General features: G+C 53.2%; 1 protein-coding gene across 2 annotated transcripts in view; it reads right to left on the bottom strand.

Annotated features, from left to right (window-relative positions):
- The window catches only part of LOXHD1 (lipoxygenase homology PLAT domains 1), a 175,383-nt gene that overhangs the window by 137,108 nt on the left and 25,518 nt on the right, over window positions 1-12,757 (bottom strand). For both annotated transcript variants that reach the window (XM_051851250.3, XM_070050246.2), the window contains exon 5: window positions 2,152-2,250. In XM_051851250.3, coding sequence (XP_051707210.3) covers window positions 2,152-2,250 — 99 coding nt within the window. The remainder of the gene's footprint in view (window positions 1-2,151; window positions 2,251-12,757) is intronic.

Genomic DNA, 12,757 nt, shown 5'->3' with positions numbered 1-12,757 from the left:
GTCGTTGCTTGTACTGTCAGTGCTTGCTTAGTACAGAGTCATCAGTTTTTTGCTCCCCTTTGTTTCTTGTGTCTCACGCAGTTTCCTTTCTTGAAGTGCATCCGTGAGTGGCTGCTGAAGTACAGGTTCCTGAATGGTAAACTCTATTTCTTCTTGTTGGCATGGCAATTCGTCAATTTTGTCTTCCCTCTGAATGATACCTAGCTGGTATAGGTTAATATATGTTACTGCTCATATCATTGAAGATATTATTCCATGGATTTACGCCCTCTAGAGGTTGCTATGGGAATGCGCTATCCATGTGACTGCTTTTACAGAAGGCAATGTGCCAATTCTGCTACCTTTTAAGATCTTTCTCTTTGCCTTTGGTTTCATCACAGTGTTTCTAAATGTGAGTGTTTTGCGTATTCTGTTCAATGACTCATTTTTCTACTTCAGTCTGAATATTTATATCTGTGCTCAATCCTGAAAACCTCTTAGCCATTCTCTCTTCCACTATTTCCCCTCACCTCTTCTCCATAGTCACATTTCTGGAACTCCTATCCAACATCTATCAGAAATTCATATTCTCCCCCTTCATTTTCAAAGCCCCTCATTTATATTTTCCACCCCTTTCTCTCTCCATGCTTCAAATGAGGATTTAGTTCATATTTCTGTTACAATTCACTAATTCTCTATTCAACTATTTCTAGTAGTGCTGTTTAATCCATCCATTAAGTGTTTATCTTTGGTAACTACAGTTTCATTTTCTGTATTTCTGTTTGGTTCTTTTCCTAAATTTTCCATATTTTTCATGATGCCTTGTTATTTTCTTTACTTAAGTCATGCATTTGATGGGTTTAAGCAATTTCAGCTACAGCCTTTCTCAGAGTGCTCTGTGGTCTGCCATTCAGGATCCAGTCTCATTGTTGTGTTATGGGTGCTGAGTCATGGAGGGTTTTGCCCTTGGGTGTTTTATAGTTTGAGATAGTGAACTCATCTCCAGTATCTTATCTCTGGGAATCTCATGGAATCCCACCAATATTTCTGCCAAGAGCCCTGAAGTATTTATTACTGTCATGGAACAAGTTTTCTATACTTGGGGATGTGGGGGCTGCCAAATCACACTTAGAGCATAAAATCACATGTGGTGGAGCTTGAAGTATCAGTTTCTCAGCAACGTTTTTATATAAAACTCCCGTAGAGACGAGCTTACTGTAGAGATGAGCAATTATTTCCTGGTCTGTTTTTGTCACTGAGGATGTTCCTATGCACGTTCAGAGCGCCTGGCTCTATGTGCAGCCCTAACTGAACTCTCCTGCCCCACAAAGGACCCAAGTCTCCTTTTCTGACCCCAACTGGGCGTGAAAATTCTCTCTCTAGTCTAGATCATTCGGCAAGAAAGCACCCTCCTCCCAAGAGCTACAGCATCAATTTGTGGTCAAGATTTGGGTTTTGAGTTTCCTCTTCATTTCTGGCATCTGGAGATCTCTCTCTCGCTCTCGCTCTCTTTCTCTCTCTCTCTCCTTCCCTCCCCCTCTCTATTCCCTTACGAGATCAACAATGCCTTGAGAATTCTTTAATATATTATGTCCAAAATCCACACAGCTCTGCAGCTTTGCTGCTCCTGTGTTTTTCCACTACGCCGGCAGATGCAGACGCAGAGAGTGGCCCATCTCAGTTCTGCTGCTCTGGACTTCCTCACAACACTGACGACAGCTGTGTCTCTGCCCTCAGCTCCCACTGGGAACAGCATGCCAAGCGTAATTCTACACCCAGGCCCCGTTCCAGTAGACCCCAAACCACCGCACTGAATTAGGTCACATCAATAACACCCCAAACTATAACTCAAGACGGGCATGGAACTTAGAGAAATAAACAGTGTGGGTGAGAGTGAACGCCCCAGGGATGGGGACTTTGGGTTTGCCCATATTCTAGGGTGCAGGAAAAGTTTAATCAACTCCAAAATCAGGCATACTTTGTTCTAAAAATGCATCACACCCAGAGATTCTAGACACAAGATGCACAGCTTGCTGTTCAGAACAGGCCTTGGCCAACCACATCGCAGGAAGACAGGTGCACAGCAGGGCAGCCCGGGAGGCCTCCAGCTGCCTTCCTCTGCCAGGATTGTGAGGAACCGCGGCTTGCGAGAAAAGGATCCAAACCCTTTACCTGTGTCTCCATACTCTCCAAAGATATTGATGTAGACATCAGCATCTGTCCCCGCACCTATGACATCGCCAGTGTACACCTTGACTTCATATTTGTTACCTAGAAAGGACACAGAAGGCCTTAGCTCATAAGGATGCTAAAGAGAAAACAGAGGCCCCACCCCAAAGTAGCTATCACACGACTCGCCTTCTCCCCAGCAACACGTGGGCTGTCATTGCTGTCAATAACAGCGAGAAACAAGTCACTCCAAACTGTCTTTGCTAAGCGGCCCTGGAGCTTAGCACAGCCCACAGCCTGTCTCCCCTGAACCACTGCACGCCTCTCGCTGGGCGCCCTGCAGCTCCTCTGCCTCCTCTGTGCCATTCTTAACACTGCATCACAGTGCAGAAGTTCACTGGGGAAACTGAATTCTGCAGAAGAAAACCAAACTTACAGGTAAACTGTCCAGGCCACAACCAAGGAAAGACAAGAGACACCAATAATGGCCAGCAAAGGCATGCTTAGGGGTTACTTCTTTTTAAGATTTATTTATTTATTATTCATTTATTTGAGAGGTAGAGTTATGGACAGTGAGAGAGAGACAGAGAGAAAGGTCTTCCTTCCATTGGGTCATTCTCCAAACGGCCGCCGTGGCTGGTGCTGCGCCAATCTGAAGCCAGGAGCCGGGTACTTCCTCCTGGTCTCCCATGCAGGTGCAGGGGCCCAAACACCTGGGCCATCCTCCACTGCCCTCCCAGGCCACAGCAGAGAGCTGGACTGGAAGAGAAGCAATCGGGACTAGAATCTGGCGCCCAAGGATTTATTTATTTTAAAGGCAGAGTTAGAGAGAAAGAGAGACAGAGACAAAGAGATCGTCCATCCACTAGCTCACTCCCCAAATGGTCGCAATGGCCAGGGCTGGACCAGGCCAATGCCCAGAACCAGGGGCTTCTTACAGGTCTCCCAGATGGATTCAGGAGCCAAGCGCTTGGCCATCTTCCACTGCTTTCCCAGGCACTTTAGCATGGAGCTGGATCAGAAGTGGAGCAGACGGGACTCAAACCAGCACCCATATGGGATGCCAGCACTACAGGCAGCAGCTTAACTCACTGAGCCACAATGCCAGCCCCCAGGTATAACTTCTACTTCTTTAAAAGACCTATAACTCTTTCCTGTATCTTTGTTCCATCTGTTGTACAGAAATCAAATTTCTGTAATCCCCAAACACTTCAGCCTTAGCCATGGCCTTGACAACATGATGAGACTTCACTCATGTCTCCCCCACTGCCTGCCCTTTGTGTGGATGCAGAGGCCAGGGCTTGTGTGTGTGGTTGTGGGGAGAAGACTCCTGCAGCTTTCCTTTGGATACCAACAATTCGAAGGATTGAGACAACTCTGTCTTCTCTTTTCCCTTTCTACTCCACACACAGCCCTGGCAGTTGGTCTCTGACCAGGTGAGAACATCGGATGAGAGACAACAATATCTCCTCTTTCCTCAAGGCTCACCTAGGAAGACCCAAACCCTCCAATGCCGTCCCTGACGAAGACTCCAGCTGGAACGCCTCTCTCAGATCACCACCTGCTCCAGCGTCAGACCCTTGAGACCATGGCCGGAACCAGAAGCTTCTGAAGAGGCCAGACCCAGGGAAGCCCAGGGTAGTGGCTTGAAACTTGGGCCACACTCAGTTAAGTGAGGAACCAGGCCCGTCTCCAGGTTCTTTCCTAGATCTCCTGAGTCACGTGGTTTGTAAGGGCCAGGGAGGCCTTGGCCATGGCAGCTCATTCTTTGCTCTTGTCATCTCTCCAAGCAGGGAGCCTGGTTCTTCCCTCCCTGGCTGGCAGGCCCTCTGAAGACATGCATGTTGGTTCACAAACTGCCCCTGCCCCAGCACAGAGCTCACTCCACACAGGCTGGTGAAAGGCCCAGGGCCCCTTGGCTGGCGAGGCCACTAGGGCAGGGCGGGGCTAGGGCTAGGGCCAGGGAGGCTCTGAAGGCCACTACTGAGCATCAGTGACTCAGAAGGGGGCCACAGGACTCCGGGGGACTTGGACACAGCAGAGCAGGGAAAGGATGAGGACGCCTGGAAGCATTTGTGGAAGAAATAGCCAACATTCTGAATCATTCTCAAGGACAGAATTAGAAGTGGTGGGCTGAATTACAGAGGGAGATTTCAACACACACACAAACACACTCAACCAGGGCTACCCAACCAAGGAATGGGATGCCCTTCAGGGCCATATTTTCCATCCTAGAGACACCTGGGCAGCTACCTCGTGCCATGCACACAGGTGGACAGGGACATCATAGAGAATATGTCATAGGTGAGAGAGCGGGGGCGTTCGGTTCTTTCGTAAATCTGCGATTCTGTGGCATTTGACCCAAAAAGACACCCTCAGCCTGAGCTGTGATGCCCAGAGACAAAAGCAGCATCTTGGAAGGGAGGGGAGGGGCCCTGAGCCAGCACAAATGACTCCTGGGAAACAAGAGCCCAAGTAGGGCTGCCAGGGCACCCAGCATCACATCCTGGGAGAGTGCAGAGAGGCAATGCGGCGAGCAAAATGAGACAACTAGGGCGAGGGCTCCCGAGACCGGAGCTGGAGTGGGGAGCAGCTTCCAGGCCATTCCCACAGGGGCAGACAAGGGATGTAACCCCAGGGCTCAGCAAGTGGACGGCATGCAAGGGGAACCACTCCCCTGACTTCTGTGGACTTTGTTCGGCACGATGGGGCCCTGGGTCACCACGTGTTTGGCTGGGTGCAAAGCAGGATCCCTGTGACTTAAGGGACCATGCAGCACGCTGGGGAGGGGACGAGAGCTGCAGCAGGTGGACAGGGACACCTGACAAAACCAGTCCGCAAAGGCCCTGTCCGTGGACACAGAGGTTTCCCATGTCGCTTTCCTCCCTCCTTTTTCCACATTCCCCAAGCTGTCTCACTTGCTGTTTTCTGCAACAAGGCCCAGGGCCTGGGGCCAGCCCTGACTTGTGATTTCTGCATGTGTTGGTGCAAGAGCACGGATGGATCAAGCAGGGCTTTGTACCTTCACTGCAGGCAAAGTGTCAGCACCTTGCACTAAGCCTGCCTCCCACATGCCCACAGGGCAGCCCTCCAATTTCCTGTGAATTTCACTGAGCACAAACTTGCAACTGGAGTTTGGTAGGAGCTTCCTATGTTGAAGGCACCGCTTAGGTCTGGTGAGTAGTAGAAGGGCCGGATGCCCATTGATGAAACAGGGCTGCCACCCTGGCAACAGAGGGAAAGGAGAAAGCCCTGAAAATCCCAGGGACACAGGGAGAGAGATGAGGAGCAAGGATGGAAAGAGGGGTCCCAGGCTAGGACAAGGGCCACCTGTCAGCTACAAAAATGACATCTTTAAGACAAACGATGCAAAACAACCATGTAGGCACTTGCAGATCACAAACCACAAACACGTGCAGCCTTGGAGGCCTGCAGGCCCACACTGGCGTGTGACACCGACAGCAGAGGTGGTACTGACATTCTCATAGACAAGGAAACGAGGCGCGGAGGGCAGGCTTCCCAAGCCGCTGCTCAAGGCAAGAGCGGCTCAAGGCCAGGTCCCTTGTCTTCAACACTAGGGCTCTCCCCAGGATTCCCATGGGCTCCCCCTGCCTGAAGCCGGGATCAGCAGAGGTTTTCTGTAAAATGCCAGCCAGAAACTACGTGAGGTCCTGCAGGTCACTTGGTCTCTGCTGTCACAGCACAGCACCAGGGTCACACACGGCAGGAGGGGGCTGTGTTCCAATAAAGCTTTATTTATGGGCCCTGAATTTGATACAACTTTTATACGTCAATGGCTATTACCCTCTTGACTTCTTATCTACCATTTAAAAGATGGAAAAACCACTCTTAGCTCAGGCTCAACACAAAAGCAGGTGGCAGGCAGGGTCCAGCCCGCCCCACCCCACCCCCGGCCCAGGTCTGTGCTCTCCGGCTCTGTTCTGTGTCTGGGCAAGGACTGCAGGCAGCTCGGCTCTCTGTGACCTGGAAGCTGGGGGGCTGCTGGCCGCAGGCTCACACCAGCACACCCGAGCTACGAGCTAAGCTGTCCTGTGCCCATTGTGGACAGGAAGGGCCAGCTGTCCTTGTCCCCTCACCGCTGGGTGACCAGCCTGAGCCTGGGAGTCTGACAGGGAAGGAGGCCTGCACCAGGGCTTCCCAAAGGCGGAAACAGGATGGCGGCAGCTCTGCCACCTGGGGCTCTGTGCCTTTAGCTCATAGCCTGGCTGAGAGCGAGCAAGGAGCGAACATGGACAGAGATGAAGGTCAAGTTCGAGGAGGACCAGCAAAGACTTCACTCCTCTTCTGAACAAGCCTGGAAGACCTGGGGCTTACTGGTGGCTTACAGGGATTGCCAATACCAGCTCCAGAGCCGGCCTATGGTTCAACCACTTGGCATCTTATCTGTTATAAAGTTCTCCCTAGAACGGCTTTCTCTCCGGCCCTGTAGCTACCATTAGCCTGTACAGGACCTTCGTGTACAGAATAAAGTTAGAATAAAAGGATCCCTTCCTCCAGACACTTCACTGCCATCTGTTGGAGAAGCGACATAATAAATACACAAATCTACAGCCTCTCTAATGTGAAAAGTGTCTCCTTACACAGTTGTGCTTGCGCAGTGCCCAACCGGCACATCTGAGCCCAGCAACCCTACCTTTCAGGCAGTAGCTTCTTTCCTCTAAAGGTCAGTGCGAGTTCAGAAAGGTCAAACTAATTTGAACATTGATCTGAACAATTATAGAGTGAGAAATGTAGACCAGGGGTTAAACTGATCCTTTCCAAAGCCAAAAGGAACAGAGCTGGAATCCTGTGCCGGTGACATGAGCCGCAGCCTATAAGGACAGGTGGCCTGTCTCCAGGCCACAGCAGCGGGTCGTCTGTGCCCACCTCGCCCTGCACAGAAGAACACATGCCAAGCCTTGGCCCGCTTTTCCTCGGCAGGCCCCACAGCAGAGGCACAAGGCTGCTCTCCTTTCTTAACAGGAAATCTGTCCCCTGCAGGCCAGCCGGAAGCTGCCTGCGTGGGCTTGCAGAAGAGGCAGGCACTGGCAGGCCCGAGCTGCCTGCCTGGCCTGGTGCGCCAGCCGCCCCCGCAGCCTCCCCTGCGCTGTGTCTGGAACAGGCAGCACACAGCAGCGACGGAACACGTCTCCAGGGAGCTGCCTTGGGCCGTGGGGGAGGCAGAGCCACGAGGGGGCCGGGCCCCCGGGTCCTGGTGCCCCGCGCACAGCTCAGCCTGGCTGAGCTGCTCACCGTGTTCCCGATGACAGAAGTCAAGTCTACGCCCCCTAACTGCACCCCGGAAGGGGCCGCCCCACACCCAACAGATGCGAGCTTCCAGGAGGCTTTTTTAGCGAGCGGCAGTTTCTTTCCTCTGCCTTTCGCCCCGCCGCGATCCCGTTGAAAGGGAAGGCGGCCATAGGCACCTGGGCAGGTGAAGGGTGCCAGTGGGCGGGAAAACGACTGGGCCTGGTTTCAAGTAAATCCGCAGTGGCTCACACCCTGCCGCCCCTCACTTCCGCTTGCCGAGAGCCAAGATGCTGGAAGTGAGAAGTCACAGGCGCTGCGTAGGCGGAGAGGAAAATGGAGAGGGAGCGAGACTAACCGGGGGTGCCCTGGGAGGGGGAGGCCCGAGAGAATGTTCTCTCCCTGCCAGCCAAGACCCCTCACTACCCAGCCTGTGCAGGTGTGCAGACGGGGTGGGGGGGCACAGAACCCCAGGTTGGGCAGGTGGGTAGTGCCACGTGCCAGGAGCTGGGTCATGGCCACTGACCGACCAGTTCTCCCCAAGACCCAGGTCTGGAGCTCTCCCTCCCTTCGCCCTCCCCAAAGGGTTTCCTCTTCTTCCATCAGCCCAGAGGCCCCTCATCTCTCACCTGGTCTCTTGTTGTCACCCCTTCTCGCTGTCCCACTCTCCCCTCCAGTGTGTCCCACCACCCTCCAGTCACCTCCTTGCTCGGGCTCTCCTGGGCTTCCCCTGGCCTCCAATCCTGGGGCTTCCTGCCCTTGTGGACACATGCACTTGTCAAAGCGATCAGCTTCCTGTGGACCTACTACGTGCTGATCACAACCATCACCTCATTTAACCCTCACAATAACGGACCCTTTGGCTGCTACTGGCACCATTGTACTGACAAGGCAAAGGAAGCAGAAGGTTAAGAAACTCGACCAAGTTCACCCAGTTAGAAAGAGTGAGGCCTGTGGGAGCAGGCCCACATCTGTATCTACATCAACATCGGAGCCTCTGGGTTCCTGTCCTGGCTCCAGCTCCTGACTCCAGCTTCTTGCTAGTACAAGGTGGCAGCGATGGCTCCTGCCATTGTGGGTTTCGTTCCTGCCAGATCAAAGATCCAGACTGCATCTCTTGCTCCTGGCCAGTGTGAACATTTGGGGGCGGGCACCAGCTCACCCTCACTTGCTCACTCACTCACTCTTGTCCTCCCTCTCCCTTCAAATAATGGCTGCGTAAAAACAGAGAGCAAAGAAAGACTGAGGCCTAGATCTGAACTCACGGGATCTGAATAGGAAGGCTCTCTCTTACCTGTGATTGCACCCACCCTGCCAGCTTTAGCCCACCTCCCAGGCTCTCTCAGAAGTGCCCCACCTCCCAGCCCACCAGGCCACAGCTGAGGGCTCCCGAGTCTATTCTTTGGCACTTAATGTGCTCAAAGACAGGCTGAAGAATTGACCTCAGCCAGGCTTGGTTATGCAACGACGTTGAAATCACTGAGTCATTAATAGTTGCTCATGAGCAGCAATAAGAAAAGACACTCCACCCCCTTCAGCACCCTCAAATAAACACACAGCTATTGCGCTTGCCGGGGGAGCTGTGCATGTGAGCCTGACGCCAGCAGGTGTGGAAGCCAGAACAGAGCTCACAGCCTTCCACTCCTCGGAGCTCTTCTTCCTCTCTGCTCTCACCAGCTCACGGCCACGCCCTGCAGAGCTCTTCCCATGCCCCTGGCCTTTCTCCCACTGCTGCTCTACACGAGACCCGTCCCGGCCACCACATGCCCCAGTAGCCTTGGCTCCATTTCTTCTCTTTCCAGCACTCCACTGTTTGTCTCCCCAGGGCCAGCACTGTCGAGCAGCAGGTTAAACACTGCTTGTGACATGGTTTCCCATGTTGGAAGTGCAGGAGTCCTGGCTGTTCCACTTCCAATCCAACTCCCTGCAAATGTGCCTGGGAAAGAAGCAACAGGTGGCCCAAGTGCTCGGATCCCTGCACCCATGTGGGCGACCAAGATGGAGCTCCAGGCTCCTGCCTTTGGCCTGAACCAGCCCCAGTCACTGAGGCCATTTGGGGAGCGAATCGGCAGAGAAAAGATCTGTCGATCTACCTTTCAAACGAATAAATAAGTCTTTTAAAATGAAAAGTTGATTTTCCCGTAACACCGGCAAACCAGCCCTCCTCGTGTGGCATGGGAGGCGCCTGAGCTCACGCGGGCCTCCCGGAGGGCAGGCAGGTGGTGGACGTCTTCATGCCAGCAGCAGACTCCGTGCACAGCAAGGAGTTTATACTAAGGAAGCAACTATGCGCATTGATTCCCTAGAAGGGTGGCTTTCAGAGCATTGTTCATAACAACTGAATATTTTTGTGGAATACTTTTTAAAGATTTATTCATAACAACAAAATATTGAGGACAGCCTAAACGTATCCAAAACAGGGGACTGCCTGGGGGAAGTGTGACGTTCTCCTACTCATGGAACACTATGCGACCAATTAAACTCCCTGCTGGAAGATCAGCTGATGCTCTAAGATACGCTCCATGAGAAAGCATAATTACTAAATTGAGTATAATTCAGTATCATACCATCTTAATCAATATGGTGTTCAATATATTCATATACCCGTGTGCGCGCACACACGCACACCCCAGGAAGAACATTCGCCAAAACGTTAGCAGAGTTCTCTAAGGCAATGCTCACAGCGACTCACAAAGCCTCACATTCGCTCCTGGCTCTGCACATACATACATACAGACACCACTTTCCCAGGCTGTGCCTCAGTTTCTCTCACCTGTAAAATGGGAATTGTTTTGAAAATTAAATGAATGTACAGATATGAAACATAATAATAGATGGGGAGATAAACAGTTTGTTGAAAATTATGGCTGACACTGGATGCATGCTAAATAAAAACTGCCTGTTATCTTTGGGTGATAGGACAACAGAGGTTTTATTCTTCTTGTGCCTATTTGTACCTTTTTTTTTGCTTTTTAACAGTGGCCATGCTTTCTTCCTGTGACTGAGAACTGAAGATCAAAGTTGCCGAAAGCCAGCACTTTCAGATCACATCTCTGTGGCTGTGGCGACACTGCTGAGAACCTTGCCAATCCATTAGACCCTAAAGCTGGCCCTGGCACCAACCACTCCTGAGCTGGTCAGAGTGGCTCTAAGGCTCAGGGGAGGGTGGAGGACTGTGTGGAGGAAGAGAGGGAACGGACACCAGGGCCCCCAGAAGACACCAGCCCCAGGCCAGCAAGCAGAAACCCTCTGAGTCTCACTGGGCTGCCCGTGGTCGCACCTGGAACTCGGGAGAAGGCTCCAGCGGGAACGCACTGGTGCCGCACAGGGCACTCAGCTGGATCAGGGTCAAGGCAGCGACTGACTGACAAGTTCAGATTTTCACAGAAAACAAGGGACTGGGAAAGTGCTATGTCTACAAAACAAAACAAAACAAACAAACAAAAAAACCTAAAGGTTATTTTACACACCTATTCAAATACCAAAATAACCACGTTAGGAGTGAAGGCTCTGTGCCTTCTCTAAAGGGGCTGGCTGCTGGTTGGAAGAAGAATGTGACTGGTAGGGGTGCCAGCAGGTGTCAGCTGCCGGGCTGGTTCCCAGCTGTGTGAATGGGACCCTGTGCCATCAGAGCCCAACATTTCCCAAGGGCCCTCATTCTCTTCGAAAGCCTAGAAATTTCCTTCTCACCCAAAAAGTCTCCGTTTGAGCACCACCTCCTCTATGAAGCCCTCCTGTCTCCCCTTCCTCTGCACTCCCACTGGCCACCCCCCACTTAGAACTTCCCATGTGGTTGCACTGTGATTACGCACTGCCCTGACTGTCCCCACTCCAACCTCTAAGCTTCCAGAAGAGCCTGAGGTATTCACCCTGCACTTGGGCTCTGGTGCCTAGAAGCCCCTCCCCCCATCCCAAACAGCCGCCAAATCACTGACAGCGGCTTGAGCTTAACAGCAGGAAAGACCTCAGAGACGCACAAGCCAGCGTCACCAGCCCAGAGCCCTGGCTCTGCCCCTGCCCCATGGTCACACTGCGTGACCAAGAACAGGGGGCTTCATTTCCGGGGCTCCCCTTTTCTCCTCTCTGGACTGGAAGAGAAGAACTAAAGTCCCTTTTGGTCTGAAAGTCTCTGATGTGCTTCGCTGGGGCATCCTTGGGAGCGGTTCCCTGCTTCCCACTCTTTCCGGAGACGACTGCGTGCACGGCGGGCGCGTGGGAGCGGAACGTGGGCGGGAAGCTGCCGTGAAGTTCAGAGGAGGAGAACGCTGCGGGGCTGGCCCAGCCCTCCCCACCCTGAGGCCCTCGACCCTGCTCCCATCTATCCACAGGCCTGGCACTGCCCCCACAGCAACCAGAGCAAGGACCACTCCCAAGCAGCACCCGCAGCCTGAAGAGCTTCAAGAGCCCTGGCTAACGCGCAGCCGGGGAAAGGAGGTTGGGAAGCCAGGGGCTCCCCGAAGGCTTCATGTGCAGTCAAGGTCGGGGGCCTATCCCCAGTTGCTGACATGAGCCTGGGCAGGACTGTGTAGTGCATCTGCCCACCATCTCCAACTGTCTCCAAGATGCAAGAATCTCAGAATCAGAACAAGTCGGGGTGGGGGGGTGGGGGGGGAAGGCAGGAAAAACCTCAGGAGCTGACCCACAGGAACCAGCCCCTGATTCCCCATCGTTCACTGAGTCCCTTCGTGATCCCTGCTGCTGCAATAAGTCCTTCCTGCTCACTGCCCCAGTTTACCTTAGGAGGTGGGAAGGGTATTCCCATTGTATGGATGAAGAAATAGAGGCCCGGAGCTTATGGCATCTGCTTATGCTGGCGTGGCTGGCAGAGTGGCAGAGCTGGTGACCCCACAGAGGATGTGGTGGGGAGGGCACGGTGCAAAAAATGGGACGAACAAGCCGGCGCCGCGGCTCAATAGGCTAATCCTCCACCTAGCGGCACCGGCACACCGGGTTCTAGTCCCGGTCGGGGCGCCGGATTCTGTTCCGGTTGCCCCTCTTCCAGGCCAGCTCTCTGCTGTGGCCCGGGAAGGCAGTGGAGGATGGCCCAAGTGCTTGGGCCCTGCACCCCATGGGAGACCAGGAGAAGCACCTGGCTCCTGCCTTCGGATCAGCGCGGTGCGCCGGCCGCGGCGGCCATTGGAGGGTGAACCAACGGCAAAAAGGAAGACCTTTCTCTCTGTCTCTCTCTCTCTCTCACTGTCCACTCTGCCTGTCAAAAAAATTAAAAAAAAAAAAATGGGACGAACAGGAGGATGGAGGGGGAGCGTAAGGGAGGCACCAATACCAGTCTCCTTTTCCCCAGCGGATGAGGGCCAGCCCAGACTCTCCCCGCTCAGTGATCCGAAAGGACCCTCGAGGCCTC

The sequence above is a fragment of the Oryctolagus cuniculus genome, chromosome 10, assembly GCF_051225735.1.
Source record: "Oryctolagus cuniculus isolate XC-2025 breed Fujian yellow rabbit chromosome 10, ASM5122573v1, whole genome shotgun sequence".
Classification (NCBI taxonomy): domain Eukaryota; kingdom Metazoa; phylum Chordata; class Mammalia; order Lagomorpha; family Leporidae; genus Oryctolagus; species Oryctolagus cuniculus.
This window is presented reverse-complemented; position numbering and strand designations above follow the sequence as displayed.